Source organism: Schistocerca gregaria, chromosome 1 (genome assembly GCF_023897955.1).
Source record: "Schistocerca gregaria isolate iqSchGreg1 chromosome 1, iqSchGreg1.2, whole genome shotgun sequence".
Lineage (NCBI taxonomy): Eukaryota > Metazoa > Arthropoda > Insecta > Orthoptera > Acrididae > Schistocerca > Schistocerca gregaria.
In genome coordinates, this window is record NC_064920.1 from 934,437,944 (window position 1) to 934,460,304 (window position 22,361).

Below are 22,361 nucleotides of genomic sequence, written 5' to 3' on the forward strand. Positions count from 1 at the left end.
CCCATAGTGCTCAGAGCCACTTGAACCATTTGAAGAGGTTGACATTTACATCCAAAGCTCCAAGTCACCTTACCTCATTCTTAATTAACATGAACATAGGCCAAATAAGTTATTTCTAGATATTTGTAATGAAATTTTTAGAAAAGAGAAAATGAGAACTGTAGCTCAGTTTAGAACTGTATATCATTTGCCAGCAACCAACCGTTCGTAAATGACAGTGCAATTCCATACTCAAAGGAAAAGTTCATTTTCATAATTTGTAATACCCATAATGTTTCTGTACGATAATATCTCTGAAGTTCTTATATCTAAGCTCTTTGACTGTAACCTCTGTCTCCCTGTGTAATCACGATAGATGTCATGAATGCATGTGTTCCTGAAGTTACCAACATCTACTGAAACAAAGATGTGACATGAAAGTACCAGTAATTACAATGGGGAATAATTGACAGTTACTGTGTAAAAAATCGTGATATTTATGCAAAAATGTAATGAATAAAACCTGATGTATGTATGTAGTACAATTTTTTGAAATACTTTCCGACTAGTTCAGTTAGGTCTATTTAGTCAGCATCAAATTACTTGTATTTTACTTAAATAATAGTCCGTAAGATTGAGCATGAAAACATGTAATTGAATGTAAACCTCATGAAAATGGACATACACCCTTAACGGGTCGTTCGTTAAATAAAATCACCTTCTGTTGTGACTGGTAGTGGTTATTATTTTACACCCTGTAAAAGAACAGTCACGGAGTTAAACTGCAACCATTATGGGCAAAAGTCATTCAGTACACTGAGTGCATTGGTTTCCTACCTGGCCTCTCGCTTCTACATATGTAGCAGGCACGCGCCTTCTGAAAAGAAAACTTCTTACCTAAAGACCCGACACAGGCCGTCTCGTCTCTGCTAGGCTTCGCTCAACATTCGTTCAGTAAGACTCTCGACCACGAATCTGAGTAATCCTGTAGACGAAGAAATTAGAAGATTGGTAATTAAATATGGAAACCACTGGTATTAACTTTATCAAGCCTTCTATTTTCGTTTCTCAATGGAAAGGAATTTACATTAGATGACTTTATCAGTTTAGTGGTGTTTCATTATGAAACATGGCAGTTTTGAAGAACTGATTGCTTACGACAGTATTGTCGAAAGGGACCAGTGAGGTGCGAAAATTTCGTATCAGGGGAAAAATCAGGCGTAAAAGTTTATTATTGGGTATTGTGATAGCAGTAGTCTATAGGAATGGCATCCTGAAGCAACCTGTGAACCATATAAGAGAGTCGTCTGGTGGTTGCTACACTACTGGGCATTGAAATTGCTACACCACGAAGTTGACGTGCTACAGACGCGAAATTTAACCAACAGGAAGAAGATGCTGTGATATGCAAATGATTAGCTTTTCAGAGCATTCACACAAACTTGCGCCGTTGTTGTGATGCCTCATGTAAGGAGGAGAAATGTGTACCATCACGTTTCCGAATTTGATAAAGGTCGGCTTGTAGCCTATCGCGATTGTGGTTTATCGTATCGTGACGCTGCTGCTCGCATTGATCGAGATCCAATAACTGTTAGCAGAATATTGAATCGGTGGGTTCAGGAAGATAATACGGAACGCAGAGCTGGACCCCAACAGCCTCGTATCACTAGCAGTCCAGATGACCGGCATCTTATCCGCATGGCTGTAATGGATCGTGCAGCCACGTCTCGATCCCTGAGTCAACACATGGGGCGTTTGCAAGACAACAACCATCTGCACGAACAGTTCGACGACGTTTGCAGCAGCATGGATTATCAGCTTGGAGACCATGGCTATGGTTACACTTGACGCTGCATCACAGACAGGAGTGTCTGCGATGGTGTACTCAACGACTAAACCTGGGTGCACGAATGGCAAAACGTCATTTTTTCGGATGAATCCCTTACCTACTTTTAGTTTCGTATGATTAGGCATATCAGAAGCAGAAGTGCACATTGTCACTACTCAATGTTATCAAGTTCAACTTTTCTTCCATATTTTCTTATGCACACATAGTTTCTACCTGCATTTTGCCTGCTGTTAAGGTGAATTGGTACAGAAGCTAAAAAGATGTCTCGTATTTCTATGCCTGGAATCATGTATGCACCAACCAAACGAACACAGACTTTCACTTTCTGTCAAGAAGTTATGATATTTTGGGAGATGAGACAGTCACTAATCCGTTTTAAGGGTCGCACCCGGCTCATAATATCGCTAAGAATTCAATAACGCAATATGGATACGAAAATGAAACTAAGTGCTCTTTAAGTACGTCAGTAAACATGTTCATATCGTGAATCGACTGTTAGCATTACTATTTGCTTTCCCAGTACTCTGTTAAAGCTACTACAGATATTCTGCATCGGCCTATATTTCACGATAAGCAGCAAATATATACTTAACTTCCTGTTTATCACGAACAATTATCTTTGCTCAAAGAACCAGTACTGTTTCAAGAAAAATTATTCCCATAAAACACCGTTTGCTTTATTAATACATGACGTAGTGTTCGCAATAGCTATGGGACGCCGAATGTTCCAAAGAAACATCAGACTCAAGTGCAGTAGAAGGAAGCGTATTACTAGATTTAATGTCCTCATTACACATAAATGATTTATCAGACAGCGAGAGCAGCAATGTACGATTGTTTTGTGGCAATGCTGTTGTGTATAGGCAAGTGTCTCATTTGGCGATTGAAAGGAATTGCATAAAAACAAAAACTGAAAAAAACTCAAAAGAAACAGACTTGAACACACTTTCTTTTTAGTGACGTTAATGACAAGTATCATAAGCTGTTGGTTAATGTAAGGAAATGCTTACAAAAAGGAAAATGAACCCGCTGTCTTCTGATAATAAAATTAGTGGTGAATCTCTTGACTTCGTCAGATCATACAAGCATTGAGGGATTATACTAAGAAGCACTTTGAAATGGGACGACCACGTAATGTCACTGTAATCGAAGGCGAATGTAAAGCCGATCTGTTGGGAGGATTCTGAGATAATGCAATGCGTCTGTAAGGGAAACTGCATTCAAAATATTAATGTCACCTGCAATATTATACTGTTTTGCTGTTTGGATTCCGTGTCAGGCAGGCATGGCAACAGACACTGAATGAATTTAGAAATGCTCTGTTGCGATCGTAACGAGTCCGTACAGCCCATACTGAGGTGCAATAAAAATCCTCGGAGAACTTAAATGGGGATCTTTCAAAGGAAGAAGAGGCTTTTGCTAAATCCAGAGTTTCTTTATCCGGAGGCTCCTGTGGCCAATGTGTATCCACCACATGATTCCTCGGTTAGGGAATCGCGAGAATAAGCTAAGAGACACTAAGGCACTTTAGGAAATAATATCGAGAGTACTGATACCGTGCACTGTCCGCCACGCATTGTGCAGTGGCTTGCGCTGCATGTATGGAATTGTAAATGTAGATGAGATCCAGATTTGGGAGATGTATCGCGAGCATTTCTGACAGAGAATCTATCCACTTTAAGTGCGGCCGGCCGTCACACGAGAATGAAAAACATATTCCTGGAACAACGGCACGCTCGCTCGGCTGTATTGGCGGCGATGATTAATGTGCCGCGCCTGATGAGGTCACGGTGAAGCTCAGGCAAAGGGCGCGCTTCCGGGAAGCGGCGGACAGTGAAGGCGAAAACCATATTGACACCACGCCTTTCGGCGAAAACCATATTGACACCACGCCTTCCGGCGTGAACATCCTGATCCAATACACAGCGTTCGCACGTAAGATCGCCCGAAGCTGGCACCATGTCGTCCTTTTTCTTTCTTTCAACCAACTACCTTCTTTTCATAGTGGATGTTGGGAGGCGTCGGTTGAGCATGTAGCATGTACTTGGGATGCTACATATTCTATCCCCGGCGACCTACAGTAACTACCCATAAGATCACGCGCCCGTTGTGGCCTTGTGGCCGAGCGGAACTGATGACGACATATGTTAAGTCCCATAGTGCTCCGATTCATTTGAACCATTATTTTTTTTGTTCATGCGAATCAAATGAAAACAAGGTCGTGCACCAGATAACACGTTATCTATTATTATCTGCCCTAGCATGAAAGTATGGGTCCCCACCTCAGACGGACATAATGATAATGATAGCCATCAAACTATGTAAGGACGCTATGGGTCGGTCTAACATTCTGTTTCTTGCTAAAAAAAAACATAAAAAAATGTTTTATCCACAGAGTTAGCAATGCAATCAATTATTAAGCGAATATGAGACTGTAGAAAGTATGACATCTTGGTGCAGATGGGCAGATGCATGGTAGAAACAATAAAAAACTGTGTCTTGAATATGACCAATGACTGTTCGTGAAAGGTCACAGAAACGCACGAAAAAACACCAATACTCTCAGTTACATGGATGACGGTGGGTGCAGAAAGCTGCTTGTCAAAATTAGATCAGAAAAACGAAACCCCGACGCAAGATAAATTACTTCGCACTCATCTCGTCTCGGCACATACCTACCATTTTAATGATGTGGCTGCAGCAGTGGCTGAGAATTCGAAGTTGAGCTCCGCCATCTGAATTCTGGTCTAAGTTGGAGACATCTCACACTGCAGCTCTGAAACTAAGTCTAACGCCCAGAGTCCTGCAAAGGGGTGCCTTCCGTGGTGTCCCTGGACCAAGAGTGGTCTTGCTATCCTCTGCAAAACTTAGCTGGTTCTGCCAGCATCAGAATCCCACTGGTCAGTTGCAACAGACTTTATGAATTCTGATCAATGGCAATTGAACAGAAATGCTAACAAATTCTCTACTCTTATGGATTGTTCTGTGCTTAACTAATGAAGTATATTTCTCTCTTGGTGTGGGGAAGGAGGCAGAAAATACCCTCCACTACAAAACAGATTTCTGAAAGCGTTCATATAAACAAGCGTGAAAAATCTCCCCTGCTAACAAAACTATTACTACGAGCCCATGCCAGATCGAGTTACTGAATTTTGAAGAAACATACCAATTGGCCTCCTCCAGGCGGAACAGTTGGTCCCATACCTGTAGCCTCGTGTCTTCTCCCGTCCTTCCGGTGTGTCTCTTTGCTAAAAGGTATTTTCCTGTTCGCACAAAATGAAGCTGTATGAGGGGCTGTCTGCCCTCGCTAGTTGCTTCTGCTGCACTTAGCCGGCAGACCGTTCTTCCCTGCGTCTACCTGCATGAGACTTTGACTTCCAGCAGACACATCTTTGTGACGCTTGCTGTTCCCTGCGAGCCTCTTCCCTTTCAACGACCAGCTAAAAGCAGTCACTCTTGCTAAACTCGGTCAGCAAACAGCTCTCCGCTGCGTTGACCTGCGCGAGACTCTGGCTTTCGTGAGAAACATCTACAACCCGTGCAGTTCCACTAGTGCTTCTACCTTACGCAAACTATATAAAAGCCCTAGGGTGGCGGTAGTTGCTAGATTCCTTCAACGTGCCAAAATTCAATAATAGTCAGGTGTTATTGATTGCAGTTTTCACGCAATGTTGGTTATTTGATTTGATTTATTGGCAGTATATGTATATTGGATTATTAAAAAGATCATGCTACAGTTTGTCCAGATATCTACCTCATAACAATGTACATTTATCCACTTCCTCCGAGTAAGTTGGAACACAGCTGCGCCGAGTGGCCGCGCGGTTTGAGGCACAATGTCACTGATTGCGCGGCCCATCCCGCCGGAGTTTCGAGTCCTCCCTCGGGTATGGGTGTGTGTGTTGCTCCTAGCATAAGTTCGTTTAAGTAGTGTGTAAGTCTAGTGACCGATGACCTCAGGAGTTTAGATTTTGTCAATCTAATATCTTCAGAAAGTCACTGAATATCCAAAAAGGAGATAATTTCGTAATCTGATTGGATATTACTGTAATTTTTGCAAGACAAAGTTTCCTCTTACATAACTGCATCTGTACAAATCCTGAGATTGTAGCAGATACTGTCCACTAAGCCATTAATGTGTAACATGAACAGCACTTATCGTACTACACACTCCAAGGATACACTAGCTACTATTTCAGTGTTTGTGACTTCGATGTGTCACCAAACCAAAAGTGTTCGAAACTCTAGTAACTCTGAATAAAACTTGTTTTCTTTCTCCGTGGTGTTTGTATTATGTCGCGTATGACAGTTCACGCGTAAATATTATGTAACTTAACAATTGAAGTTCCAAATCTTAATTTACGTGATCTCTAAGCACACCAAACTCTGAACTACTACGTAGAAGCAAGACAGTAATATTAGGGTTTCACGAGATCATTTGACAGAGGCAAACACTCGGATGCACCGCCACAGGACTGGAATTCACCCTTGCCATTTTCAAAGACATTGTTCTAGCATTCATCATAAGTACCCGAGCGAAACCTAAATCTGACTATTAAGAGGGGATTTGATTCCTGTTCCTCTAGAATTCTGGTCCAATGTGTAGAGGACCAGTAAAAATTATGAGCCACATGGCTGTTTGTTCGAACCTATGATGGGTGTCGGAAAGTCACCCAAGGTGTTGGAAGACCCTTAGCCTTGGTGACTCTCGTAGGCATACGTTCAATAATGTGCTAGAAGGTTTCTTAGGGACTGGCAGCCCATTGTTCACAGAGTGCTGCACTGAGGAGAGGTATCGATGTCGGTCAGTGAGGCCTGGCACAAAGTCGGCGTTCCAAAACATCCCAAAGGTGTTCGATAGGATTCAGGTAAGACCCTGGGCAGGTCATTCCATTAGAGGGATGTTATTGTCGTGTAACCACTCCGTTACAGGCTGTGCATTATGAACAGATGCTCGATCGTGTTGAAAGATGCAACCACCATCCCTGAATGGCTCTTCAACAGTGGGATCTACGAAGCGACTTAAAAAACAAAACATCTATATCGGCCTGTGCTGTGATAGTGCCAAGCAAAACATCATGGAGTGCAAGCCCCCTCCATGAAAAACACGACCACACCATAGCACCACTGTTTCGGAATGTTACTTTTTGCACTACACACACTGATAGATGACGTCCATTGGGCATTCGCCATACCCACCTCCTGCCATCGGATCGCCACATTGGGTTCTTTGACTCGTCACTCCACACAATGTTTTTCCACTGTTAACTCATCCAATGTTTACGCTCTTAACACCTAGCGAGGGCCGTTTGGCTTTTACTTGCGTGATTTGTGGCTTACGAGCAGCCGCTCGATCATGATATCCAAATTTTCTCACGTCCCGCCTAAATGTCATAGTAGTTGCAGTGGATACTGATGCAGTTTGGAATTCCTGTATGATGGTGTGGATAGATGTCTGCCTATTACACATTACGGCCCTCTTCAACTGTTGGCGGTCTCCGTCAGTCAAAAGACGAGGTCGGCCTGAACTCTTTTGTGCTGTACATGTCCCTTCGCGTTTCCACTTCAGTATAACACCGGAAACAGTGGACCTATGGACTTTTGATCAAATAGTGTACGTGGAAGTGACAAAGTGTTAAAGATGTCTATTGATACAGTTTAGTCCAAACATAATGTCACTCACAACACAAGCATAATGCTGGACGTACCATCATACGACGAGAGGTGGGAACACGTAATACACGGAGGAACATTGTCGGATACGATCGTTTCGGTGGTCCAGGTGTTATGATGTAAGGGAGCATAATGTTGAATGCGCATAATGGTCTCCAAATCTTTTAAAACTTTAAACTCACCGGTTAACTTTACTGTGACACTGCGCTCCCATGTGTGTCTTTTCAGGATCGCATTCGGCCCTGACTTCATTTTTGTGGATAACAATACGCCACCGTATAGAAATGCGTAGCTGGAGGAACTCTTGAAACGAGAGGATACTCGGGCGAATGGACTGACTTTCCCGTTCCCCGCTTTAAATCCCATCGAGCGCCGTGTGAGATAGCGTATGGACACATACTGCAGAGCGTCTACATGCATCTACAAACGTCCAGCAGTCGTTATCCAAGCTGATGGACAAATAGAACGTCCTGTCACAACAACTTCTTACCACAGTTGTGGCCAGAATGCGAAAACGTTGCTGAGCATTTATCTCTGTCGCGGTGATCACACAACCTATTATGACACATGTCCTGCCATTTGCAGTGTCAATGCGATCACAAAGAATAGCGGTGACACCGCTACAATTATTGTCTTTGAATAAAAGTGTCATGTCTGATTATTTCACTCCGTTTCTGTGCTAAACTGTAGCAGTTCTTTCTAATTACGATCTAAGTTTCATCGAGCTGTGTTACAGGGCAGTGACACTTAAGGGGATTGATACTTTCGTCTTAAATTTTTTACAGAAGTTTATAGAGGGCAAATCATTGAAAACCTTCAGGGGCGACTATCGACCTTTAGGTCCGCTGGAATTAGTTTTAACTTCCGTGAACTGAGTGAGAAACTGTTTCAAGCTGATGCTGCGCTCTAGAGGAAATATTTTCATCACTATTCCCGTTCAGACTGAACTGCTGCAAGGTATTTAGCGCATCTGCCATTAATTTCGTTTATTACACTGGAAATACATTATAAAGGAATTCTCATCCGTTGAAATATGGTAATTAATCACGCAAAAGCGCAATGCTTTCAAATTCCGAGACAACTCAATTTGTCAATCACACTCAGAGAAACTCAATAAAAGACTACAGTTGGTGAATTTGCATCCCTCATTTTTTATTCCTATAATTAGTTTATTTTTAGAAATGTAATTGCTTTTCGCGATAAAACTAAACATTCACACCAGTTTTTATTTTAGACAGTGAAGGAATCCCTTGATGGGAGATTATTTATTAGGTGTCCGGGAGAAAGGGCCCGTAGGAATGTTCCAATATCCATTATCTGATGGCATCGCAAATTGAAAACCCGGCCATCAGGTGGAGCATCAGGAGTGAAAGGCAAAGCAGGGTGGGGTGAGGTGGGCGGCCCGTCGGTGTGGGGTGGAGGGGGGAGTGAGGTAGGAGGGGAAGAGGCCTGTGGTTGGGGAACTGCGGGAGAGCTCACGCCAGCGCACGCACACCAAGCCCAGCTAAGCCGCGACTTGTAACCGGTGCTTACCACGCGCGATGCTTACTTCCTGAGGCGAAAATGCTTTATCGCACTGACCTAAATGAAAGGGTTATTTCGTGCTGCACTTCTCTGCGTGTCAAATACACTAATGACAAAAAATTCAAAACCAGTTTCAATGGGATGCGATTAATCTTTGCTTGCAACATTTTATATTTAAGAGTTGGAGTTTTGTTACGAGTCTGTTAATCACCTGTGTCAACGGAATAATAAAATGATATTAGGAGTACTACACAACACATAAATCTCACCCGAAATGTGGATTTTTAATTACACAGCGTGAGTTTACAATGCATGAGGAAAAGTTGCCTGTAGACGGAACATACAATCTGTAGCGGAAAATTTCTCAACCACTGGTTTTGTTTGATCACCGGTTTAAGCAATAACTAATGTCAAAGTTTTTTGTTAACAGAAACAGCCTCCGGAATCTGCATATAGCTGTAAGAGATACCAGAGCTCAGATGTCAGAAGAGACACGCAGAAAGTTCACGTTCAAGGAAAAGTATGCTACAGTCGAACTTCAATCGCCCAAGTAGCTGTGCCTGGCTTACAAAGGCTCACGACTGTAATTTGCCGTACTTTTTACATTACGTAATTCCATGAAACCTATATATATATGTAGTGGTAAGCCTCTAAATATTGGTTTGTGTGAAACCTACACATCTTATGTTTACCCACAGACATGTAAAAGAAATATGTTTCTTTGAACAAGTAAGCATAAAATATGACATAGTATGTTCAACATGACTACGGTTACTGGCAGACATTTCACGTCTTCTGTTCGGCTGTTGCCGCACAACGGGACGAAGGTAGTTTGGAGATGACAGTATGATGGTAAATCAGAACGTAATTGTGTGAAGGAGCTTCAGAGATACAAGAAAAAAAATAATGAAGCAACATAAGGCTTGGGATTAGGAGACGAAGCCATGAGTAGACGTCTTACACAAGATTTCTAGTAATAATAAGGAAAATTTGAGATGGAAGAAACATACTGAATTACTAGACAAAAGATAGAAAGATCTTTTATATTTAACGAATAGTAATTGACGCTTGCAACACTGAAACCGTACTATCTGCACACTGGAGAAATGTGCATATATTGTTACAGTACGATGTGCTGTTTTGGGAAACTTAGTTAAAATTTTTTTAAAAAAAGTGGAGTAAGTTTTCTGAATGGGTTTACCAATAACGAACTGTGTAGTTATATTTTTAAAGCATGTAAAATTATGTCTGTTGCTCGATCATACGTACTGGACGCAACGAAAGTGTAAGGCCAAACCTTTAGGACGCTTATCTTACAAACGGAATGAAAAGAACAAACAAGATACCACTCAATACAAATATACAATAGTTAATAAACATTACAACATGCGTCTCACGAAGTATCTCATGAAAAACTGTTTTTACATGTAATGTTCGGCCAATACTTGTTCGTGGGATAATGATACGTGCAGAAAGTCGCTGTGTACTCGTTGCATGACTATGCTGTACCATTTCAACAATGCGTTACTGTTTAGGCACAGATTATTGAACTACGAGTAAATGTTCAGCATAAAAATTAAAACTTGGAAGAATACCTGTTTCACACTATACGCAGAAAACTCTGCTAAACAGTCTACGATTAGGAAATCGACGTGTCGGAAAACGCCGACGGTATTCGTCAAATGCAGCAGGATCAGTGCCATTGCAGAAGTCGTAACCATACCTGCATATTCTTCATTAGTGTACGTGTGTGGCATTACAGCCACCTCGTGTACGAAAACAGTAAACCCTTGCTTCTCACAGTTAAACTCTCAGTCCCTCGCTCTACTTCACACGAAACACATCATGGACAACTCAGTGACCAAAGGGCCAGTTTAATGGCAGAGATACATCCCGAGCAAGGACGGTGAAAGCAACGAGGTATGAAGGGCTAGAATAAAACGCCCAACTCGATGATTGAGTAAGACACGTACTTGCTTGCCACTAGCCCAAAACAGTTGCGTATGAAATGCCTTCTACCTCGGAAACCATATCCAAACTAAGTCTTTGGCTCCAAATGAGCATTCCTGTCATGCCTTTGAATACTGTCCAACCCTTCTGAGACTCTCTGGCGCTCAGCTCTCCTGCTGTGTAAGTTGGATTGGAAAAACCGCTGATGACAGTTTGTGATAAGAGCAAATCAGGAAGTAATTACGGACTTACTTATAAAAACGATTTTAGTTTAGGACTCAGCTGATAATAATTATTTTAGAAGAGCAGTTTATACTCATAAACATCCGGCACAACGAGATTTAAAGCGCTACCTTAATAAAACAGGAAGTAGTTGAAGAGTTGGAGGCGCGAATGATTATATTTGAAACGTCCCCTTAGAACAATTATACACGACAGTGCTTAAGCTGCCACACAATATTTTTAGCGCAACGCAATCTGACTTCCAAAAATCCCTATGAAAGAATGGACCTGACCAACATTAACCTATACGTTTCACAAATCACTTACCTCACAAAAATCTTCGTTACTAAAGCTATTGCAATACAGCGAGCGCCACTACTGCCAGTTAAATAAAAGATTCAAACTACTGAAGTCACTAACTGCTGATAGGCATAGTTAGCAAATGAAAGATTTTAATAGGGAACAAACAATGTATTTACCTTTATAGTCATAATATATATATATCAGTTCATGACACCAATTCTTACAAATTTAAAAATCTCTTTCCCCACGTCCACCACTGCTGGCGGCTCACCTCCAACTGCGCAACGCTACGCGCTGTTAACATCCAGCTGCCCAACACTACAATGGCAGACAACAATGCAAACCAGCCACAGACTGCACACGGCACAGCCAGTGATTTTCATGCAGAGCCCTATGTGGCGGCGGTGTTACCAATAAAAAAAACCTAAACAGCCTACTTACATAGACCCCATGCTACCCACAAAAAATTTTACAAATTGTTTTGGGCACTGGCCAATAATGATTTGATAAAATTTTTCATCATTACAATAACAAAGATATCAAATGCGCACTCTTATTGATAGAATGTTGGTCAGGAGCTAAAATTTTCTCACAGTCCATAAAGACAGTCCTGATGGTTCATCACAGTAAAATTGCAGTGTTTTTCTCAAAGTCCGAGCAATAAAAGAAATTGCACTTGGAAGAAGTGGATTTCTAAGCAGTCTTGAAGAAGTAGCGTTGTCCTTCCAACGAAAGACAGTGCTGACTCTTGACATGCAGACAGGTAATGGACCACAGCAGAGTCAGTCGACGTTGAAGACTATCGGTAGGTAGGTCATCACAGAGCAGACCCACTGTAGTCCTGGTAGAGATTACTATTGGTGGGCCACCAGAGGTGCAGACCCAATGCAGTCCGTGTAGAAATAATGGTATTTGTGGGTCATCAAATGTATAGACCCACTGTAGTCCTTGTAGAGATGGCCAACAGCCATCAGTTGCGACTGTGCAGGTGCACAATCACCATCAAAGAGTCTTGCGGAGAATATAGCAAGTCCATAAACCACCACTTGTGCAATCACAAAGAATTTGTTTGAAATGTCCTTAGAACCAGCAATGCTGTTATCCAGTCCCTTGCTGAATTATTAACACACGTGCAAACACTATCAGTCCCTACTTCTCACGTATTGTCCATATACTATGACCAACAGAAACGTGTGCAGTGAAATGTAATTTACAAGTTACTTAATTTGATGGACTGGTGTCAATTACAATTTTATAACATGAGAATACAATAACCAACGCACAAAATATATCATTAAACAACATAATAGTACAGATAACATATGCAGTAATACAGGCTTTACAAAAGAATCGAAATAACAAATACATCAGTGTTACAAAAATTATGACATAAGTACATACATAAAAGATCAGAATACCTTTTGAAACATCAACATCACACATGAGCAATAAAACAGAACAGATAAATAATGTCTAAACATCTTTACAAAGTAAATAACACACTATCATAAAAATTCTACTACGTAACTCTCATCAGATAAACACACAAACACAGGAAGAACACGAATACCCAAGGCTACACAAACAAATAGTTGATTAACACAAGAGGAAAGGGCAGGATTTGTCTTCAGTGTAACATTTGGTACTGCAGTCCAACCCAGAACTTCATTCCTTAGATCTTTCGTCTGATTTCAACATTTGTTTCCACCAAAAAAATCCTATCCAAGCATGCTTTCTGTATTTATATGTTCACATATTTCTTACTTCATCATTTATTTTCCAGTATCTTAACTCATCATTTATTTCCAAGAAAATCCTACCTATACGTGCTTTCTGTACTTTTCTCATATAACCTCTCAGTGCATTTCTTCAAATCCATCGCAACTCATTCTCTTATATAGGCTACCCCCTCTTAAGCTAACTTAAATCTACTGAGCTCAGATGCTAAACTAAGGGACGACGCAATGCAGCAGCACAAAACAATTAACACAAACAGTAATGACTAAAAAATGCAAGTAAGCATAGCAAGCAGCAATAAATGTAATAACTTATACCTAAACATAACAAAGCTGAAGCAGAAATAATATTACAGTAAAAAATGTTTAATACCTATGTCACATCTTAACACTAGAGTGATGCATCACGAAAACATACGCTAGCAGATAAGTTACCAAATCGTTAAAAATTAACTATAATTTTTCTGTGAGGGGAAATGTCTATTTGTGTTCCTCCTTTTTTACGAAAGTACATCATAAAATTATTCTTTACTGGGTCTGTAGACAGAAAATATTTATATTAGTACATGTATTAAATTTTACTTTAACCAGTGCTGCAGTGCAGCAAGAAGCTAGATATTAAACAAAATGAGCAAATATAAAGCAACATATGAAACGTCATTCACTAGGCAAATGGCGTCTCCAAAGGCAAAAAAATTCTCTCAACTAGAAAGACAATAATGTAAAATGTTTCTCATAATTTCATTAGGCATGTTAGTAAATATCATAAATTAAGAGTTCCACAGTGTAATCATATGTTTCAAGTTTTAGGGTGTCGTATTTGCGATGCTTTCTACAAAGGACTGTCAATAGCGAGGATAATGGTCTTTTTTTTCCTGTGCTTCTGAAAGGCACTCACTAATGGCTTGTTTCCAGGTGGCTGTCGCGCAGCTGGGTGCCCACGACGCATTACGTGCAGGTGGTCACTTAACTTTCTTGCCGAAATATTTACGATACCAGTTTCCGCTACAGTGGCAATCTCCTATAAAAAAAATCACAGGTCAAGAATTTGCGTTACACATCTGTAGAAAAAAATCCTATTGTAATACAATCACGTATTTTCATACATTTCATAACTCTTAAAGTACGATTCTTGGTTTCCAACAACCTTTTTCACAAACCAGAATCCCTAACCACTACTCATCGAAGATTTTTTTAGGTAAGTGATTTGTGAAACGTATAGGTTAATGTTAGTCAGGGCCATTCTTTCGTAGGGATTTTTGGAAGTCAGATTGCGTTGCGCTAAAAATATTGTGTGTCAGCTGAAGCACAGTCGTGTATCATTTTTCTAAGGGGACGTTTCATATTGAATCTTGAAAATTTGTCGGGTATTCAGCCAGGTAGCGTCGTCCTAAAGGCGTGATATTTCGACAATCTGACTTCTTGCCATCTTCAGGCAAGATGGCAAGAAGTCGGCTTGCCGAAATATCGCACGTTTTGGACGACGCTACCTGACTGAATACCCGAGAAATTTTCATGATTTCTGTACGCCGGGAAACCCTCAGATCACACAATGAATACGTTTGTTACGTGGCACCTCTGCTCAAAATGTTGAATGGAGAGCTGCATTGCCTACTAACGATACTTAACATGTATATATGAGTATAGTGAATGTCCGTGTATGCCTCAAACTACTAAGTTGTCATTAGTTTCGTAAATAAAAAAAAACGTCTTTTTCTCTCTGCTATATGTTTCATTTGTTCCAAACGCAATTCGGCTTTTAGTTTAAGGCATTTTCAGTAACATCTAAAATGATGTAGTTTTGTTTTTAATATTCGATATTTGTAGATTTTAAAATGGTTCGCATCTTAATTTTTATGTAAATAAGTGATTACTTGCAATTATTCAAGTTTTCGGCTGATATCTACGTTCCCTGTTGTCTTGTGACATGGTGGAGGTCGCATTATGACTTCACATTTTCACGCTACGAACTAACGTTTGTTCATTTCTGTTTTCTTTATATCTGTGTGTGTGTGTGCGTGTGTGTGTGTGTGTGTGTGTGTGTGTGTGTGTGTGTGTGTGTGCGTGTGTCTGTGTGTGTGGTTAGTCTCGACATCTGCTCCATATACTGAACACATTACCTCCCAACAAAGAAAACCACTACATAGGACTTGACATTAAAAAGCAGATAGTCAATAACATTGGTTACAATAGTAACAATCTCACAAAGCTGAACAACAGAAGTAAAAGAAACAACAGATATAGAAAACTCATACCCACAGACAGCAACCCAAGACAACCAAACACAATGACAAAACACAGTTCCACAATAACTACACCAAATAATTAGGAAAATGTAAAAGAAGGCACAAGATCGCATACAATGGCACACCGTCACAAACTGATACATAAAAATTCCAAAGTTTTCAAAAGACGGAGCATATACATAGCATACACATCAGAAAATTGTATCCGAAAACACACCTAAAACCGAGAAAAGGCATATACATACCAGAAAGCTGGTATATACCAATTAGAGTGTAACACTTGTGATGGTATACACGCAGGACAAACAGACGAAACGTTTGATGTCAAATACAACGGCCAATACTATGAGCGGACTGACGATGTAGCTATGGGGAGCCCTCTCTCACCAGTGGTATCCAACTTATTTACTGACAGTTTCGTAGAGAAGGCACTACAAGCCACCGAACGGAAACCTGCGTGTTTTTTTCGATACGTGGACGAAACGTTTGTCATCTAGCCCCATGGACCTGATTTTATAGAGACATCCATGGAGATCGAGAGGGAAGGGAAATTACCATTTTTTCAAGAACTTGTAGAGCGGAGATCAAATGGCACAATGGGACATAGCGTGTACCGCAAGCTTACACATACGGACTTGTATTTACATGCCTCGCGCTGCCACCATTCTGCACAACTGAACGGGAAGCTTAACACACTGGTTCACAGGGCATACTCGATCTCGGACGAACAAGAACTGCACAAAGAGCTCAAACACCTCTAAAATATGCTCCGCAAGTATGGCTACAACAATCGACATATCTAGACAGCCCTCAGACGACGGAAACACAGCAGAAACCCAGAAGAAGAACAGTCTAAAGATGAAGAACCAGTCCTTGCCTTTCTATCGTATACAGGCAACGTGACGTCAAAAATTGGGAGACTGCTAAAACAATATTAAATTGACACGGTCTTCCGACCACCGTCCAAGATAGGCGCCTTACTGGGAGAGTGAAAGAGGATTTGGCCTCAAGAAAGCGGCCGTAAATAATATTCCATGCGGTTGCGGCAAATCCTACATCCGTCAAACAATCAGAACAGTCGAAGACGGCTGCAAAGAACACCAACGCCACACTCGCCTAGGCCAGCCCAAAAATCGGCACTGGGAGAACACTACTAAGAAAATGGACACAAAGAGAAATAAGAAGAGACCAAGGTTCTGGTCCCTACCAGCTTCTACTGGGGCAGGAAGCAATTGAAATTCGCGTAACGGACAATCTCATAAACCGAGACACAGGTTTTCAACTCAGCAATTCATGGAAATCATTCCGTAACTCCATCATGAAGTCACGCCGCAAGCGGACACAAGATCCTTACACGACTGCCGCCGGTGACACTCCACAGGATTCTGCATCTTCCACCATCCGACAATGAGCAGACAGACCATTCCATCAGAACCACCTGATGATGGCGGAAACGTTAATCTCCGCAATATCGTGGGACTTCTACGATCACATCCTGCTGGACATCCGAGAGACCTGGATACAACACATTCGCCGGGAAAGACTCCGATCACGTAATTTCAAAGAATATTGGTATCCTAGAGCATGATTCACACATAGATCAGCCGCGGTGTGCATCCCAACGCCGACTGTATTGCTTGGCATGTAATTGAGAGCTCTATCAAAACTATTTACAACATCAGACGTATTCATTCATCGTCGGTAACATATCAACTACTATTTGTGTCTCATTAAATTTGTTTACTGTATAGCGGAGCAATGGTAAAAAAGCCTTAATAATTCACTGTGAAGATGACCGGTTTTGTTGGAAAGAGGCAAAACGAAAAGGTTGGTACACATTGTAGCTCTCGGCCGAAGCCTTCTTCAGCAAAGAAACCACACACACATTCACAGAAGCAAGCACACTTCATGCAGCGGCTTCGGTCGGATATTTGAACCTGACGTTTCAAGTGTCTGATTAAGCCGTAGTAACTTTTAGACTGGCGCTAACACACATTTTGTCAAAGATGGATGTTAATGATTAATATTTAATACAGGAAAGGTAGCAATTTCGCACTTAACTGCCTCTACGTTCCAGCATTCAAGGTCGCTAAGTTGGAAAAGCTCTGAAGACATGTTCGGTCATCCCTTTCCCCTTGTGCACTTTAAGCGCCACGCGGCTCACTGACTGCGTTCTTGTCGTGGGAACTGCCTTCTTACTCCAAGTTGTAGCGATCTGCATCACTGATTAAGAAAATTACTTATGTAATCCTAACTGCGACGTTGAAATATAATGATACAATCAGCGAAATAAGTGGCGTCCGAAACGACAGGAAGCTCACAAGCTACTGGACAAAAATTCAAGTAGATTCTTCCGACATCTAGCAAGCTGAAGAAATTTCTAGGGTTGCACACAACACTCGGTTTGGCGAGGCAGAGCCAGAGTAGCGCAGTGAGGGCCTCCTTATATCTCCACGACTTCCATCTGGACGGCTGGAAGCGCAGCTTTCATCTGGCGCAAAGCACTGGACACCCGCACACAACGCGTTGGCGCCTGCTTTTCGCTTCGACCATTCATGGCCTATCTGACAAACTAAATCATTCATAGCCTCCCATTTCCCTCTCTGCCGTGGATTCACAATTTTGTATAATTCGCGGGTCATTTCCCGACAGTGAAAAATATCATCCGGGAGAGCAAAACAAAGGTACAAATATTTCTGAAGTACGTGACATGGTCGGTTGCCGGCTCTGAAAGAACTCATAAATATGTCTCTTCAACTGCAGTATTGACTCTACAATATTCCGAAATGTCACTTTCTTACGAATTTATATACTGTGCCATATATTAATAGATCCATGTTTAGGCAGGTTATCACATTACACTGTATGGTGAAAATCATTAATTTAGGAAAAACTTTCTCAAAATGAGGAGCTTCTAAATATGTAGGAGGACTGCTTGTTTTATAAGACAAAAACTACACTGTTCCCTGCTGGCCGTAAGCACATAGTAAAAACACTAATATTTCTAAATGCATGCGTTTAATTTTGATGAAAATTTTTGAATTACGTGCTTTCTGAGTAACCTCTAGGTGTGGCGGCATTTTCAGACATAGGTTTATTGTACCTTTATATTTACGTATTCTCTCATCGCCTCAATCTCTAGAGTTTGTACACGGTAGAAAAAAATCACCCTGTATATAAAGATTGGTACCAAAGGGCTGAAAAAAATCAACTTTGCATATTGTCTTTGTGATGTTTCATACAGTATACTCTATCTGTTGCCACCTTGGACCATTAGCTTTTATTTCAGGTGGATGAATGTTGTATCTGTCCCACGACTAAAGTATCAGCTGCGGATTATGATATGCGTTTTCGCATTGCAAGCAGCTAAACAAACGTAAAGGATGCTTACCTCTCAGGGAATGTGAGTCTCTAACTGTACCCTCCGCTCTGCCCGCAGGTGACTGCGACACTCCCCTGGGACTGGAGTCTGGAGCCATTCCGGACTCGGCGCTCTCTGCCAGCTCCAGCTACGTTGGAAGCGTCGGGCCGCGCTATGGCAGGCAAGTTGCGCTCCACGGTCGCAGTCGTAATTATATGCACTGCAGTGGCAGGTCTTTTGTTTGTACAATAATGTATGCGTGTATGCTCAGAAATGAAATAATGTTTGACATGTATTTGCAGTTACGCTCTGCAACCAGAGAATCGAACGTCCAGAGGAAGGGATACAGAAAATAGCGAGACAGTTTAAATGTCTGAATTCTCCAACAGTCATTTTTCAATAGGTTTAATGAAGAAATACATAAGAAACTACCTATCAGTAACACCAAATGTTTTATACCATCGACATTTCCTATTTCTCTGCCTGTTCCCAATCGATGGTCGCTAATAAGTATCCGTAAATGTCACCAATGGCCATCTTCATAGCTGTAAAACAAATAACGAAAGCAGATACACTGATATGAACCGTGTAGATTTTGCACAACATGAATACGAAAAGACACTTGTGGTACGTGGCTAGCTGTCAGTAATAGGTTGGGGAGGGGAAGGACCGATCAGTGGGAAACTGGATGTCATTCGTGGCATTAATATAGTTTATTAGGTCTCCAAGTGCTGCGTTATAATGAAACACATTGGAAGAATATGACAACACCTTTATAAAGACCAGCTGCTTCAGCAGAACGCAATCAGCCCGCTTCCCAGTGACACATCCGGAGACAGAATTCTAATATCTGCTTCGCCTGTTAGTATAGACTCGCCACATAATACGCTCTTCGGGGAACGCAAGTACAAATGGCTCAAATGGCTCTGAGCACTATGGGACTTGACTGCTGTCGTCATCAGTCCCCTAGAACTTAGAACTATCACACACATCCATGCCCGAGGCTGGATTCGAACCTGTCACCGTAGCGGTCACGCGGTTCCAGACTGTAGCGCCTAGAACCGCACGGCCACACCGGCCTGCTGAACTCAAGTACCGGGCACTTCTAAACATATACACAAGGTTGCTTAAAACACATACAACAAATGTAAATACACGGAACAACGCAGACTGTTAATAAACCTTCTAATTTAGAAAGTTAAATGAGCTCCCACAGATCAAATCGTAGCTCCTTCAAATACCCAGTATTAAAGTGGTAACAGAGAATAAAATCGAAACCCTCTCATTGAAATCACACAAGAGGAGAAGTCAGAAGGAAAGGTAACAAAAACGTTATTGACCGTTCTATTCTTTACGGTTTCCAAGGAAACTATTTAAAATAATGGGGAAAATGTCAAATGCAAGTGATAGTAAATGGAAAATTGTGATTTTGCGTTTTATTTTATTGTACATTTCCCGACAAAAGATTTTCAAGAAGACCACCGTCAACTGTAATGCATTTTGCAGCTCTTGTAGACAGCTGCTGAGTTGCTGATACGAGTTCATTCCTACGGTCCTTTACGTAAGCACGTGGATGTAAAATTCGAGCGAAGAGCTCCTCCTTTTCGTCCACATTGCACTTGTAAACTACGTTCTTAATCCAACTCCACAAACAGTAATCTAATGGAGGAAGTTGTATTCGAATGTGGGTTATAGGGAGGAAGGACATGCGACTGATGTCCGTGATTTCCAAACAGCTTTAGTCTGATACACCTAAGGAAAGTGAGTATGTTCATTTGAAGTTTCCTTCATTCAGAATCACCAATACTACAATCCTCAAAGCATGTAGCTTTCCTCCAGACTCATCGTGTGTGCAACATAATCCAAATGACAGGCGGGTGCTCAGTTTGCACGGTTATGTACCAGCCACACAGTTCAATGAATAAAAAATGTCAGTACGATAATATTCGAGACGGTTTCAAATATGCTGCTACAACCATTTCTTAACGCAGGCACATTTTTCTGAGCGATATGCAGAACATAAATAGCAGTAAAGTTATTAATACCGCACAAACTAATCTCAACCTGGCAGTAAAACCACATGAGAAAGTCCGGTTAACATTTGACACGAAATAATAGCACGATTTTAGCAATTCCCAAAAGCATAGTATTAAATACAGAGAACAAGAATAACACTCACGAGTAAATGTGCATCAAGAGAGACTGGATTCTACCGGTGAGCAAGACAATGAACCATTGAACGTTTTAGTGTAACACTGATTTAACGAAACGGCATTTAACACCGCAGCTTAAACGCAACGCAACGGGACACAGTTATGAATGTTAAGAGGTGTTAGCCAGAAAACATACCCGCTAAAACTACACAAATCATCCGAGCAACCACAACTTCAAATTTGTTCAAAAACGCGACCACCCGCCTTAGTCATTTGGCGGGGACCTTGCCGGTGGTAACAGATTCGCATAGGTGTCGTGGCCGTGCTCCTATGGCTGATGAATATGAGCCAACAGTTAAAACCAGAAATCGTCTAGCACTAACTGAATTTTCCGTAAGTGCTTCCCAAAACAAGTTAATAATATTAAAATGGAGACCCTTCCTGTTGCTTCCAGAACATTAGGAAGTATTTCCTATTTAATGCAGTCGTAAAGGGTCAGAACGTTTACAAAACTTGCATGAATACAAGAAACAAAAGTCAAGAAATAAAAGAGAGATATGCTAGCAACAGCATCTTTTAGTTACAGTGTTTAAGAAAAGTAACCGTCCACTAACATACTGACGGATGATGCAACGCAGCCCTAAATTTGTCCTTTTTGGCTTTGGAGCTCAAGTCAAATTTCATAATCTGCGTTAACATCCTTTGTTGAGTAAGTCATAAACTAACCCGGATGTCGCTCTTTAATATAAGCTATTATCAGTTGTTTCGTCCGCCCCCGGTAGCTGAATGGTCAGCGTGACGGATTGTCAATCCTCTGGGGCCGGGTTTGATTCCCACCTGGAACGGGCAATTTTCTTCGCCCAGGGACTGAATGTTCTGCTGCCTCCATCATCATCCTATCATCCTCATCGACTGAAGGCAGACGACGTGGCGTCAAATTTAAAGTCCGGCACCCGGAGAACGGTCTGTCTGACGGGGGGCCATAGCCATACGATTAAATTAAATACATCAGTTGTTTCGTTATCAGAGTGAAATAGCTAGAACTGAGACTAGCTAGCTGCTCTTGGGAGAAGGTTCTCAACATCATTTACAAGGAGTTACTCGTACTAAAGACGCAGTCACCATAGAAACAGTGCTCTTCGTGACTGAATGTGGCTCCCTCGCATTCAGAACGCGTAATCTCTGCTATATGTAAATTCCGTTTCACAGTTTATAATTCTGACCACTAGTTCGCAGATTTAATGTTTAGTGAACATCATTAAAACTCTCGGCACGAGCAGTGCCACAACCGTATCGAGAGAAATAAACCATAGCTGGGTGAACAACAGGATGTTGGAGCGTAACGTGTGACGGTCGTTCCTTCAC

At 41.4% G+C, this 22,361-nt stretch overlaps 1 protein-coding gene across 1 annotated transcript in view; it reads left to right on the forward strand.

The window, feature by feature from the left end:
• Positions 1–22,361, forward strand: part of LOC126275296 (discoidin domain-containing receptor tyrosine kinase B-like) — a 438,705-nt gene that overhangs the window by 109,633 nt on the left and 306,711 nt on the right. The window contains exon 3 of the mRNA XM_049977184.1: positions 18,922–19,024. Coding sequence (XP_049833141.1) covers positions 18,922–19,024 — 103 coding nt within the window. The remainder of the gene's footprint in view (positions 1–18,921; positions 19,025–22,361) is intronic.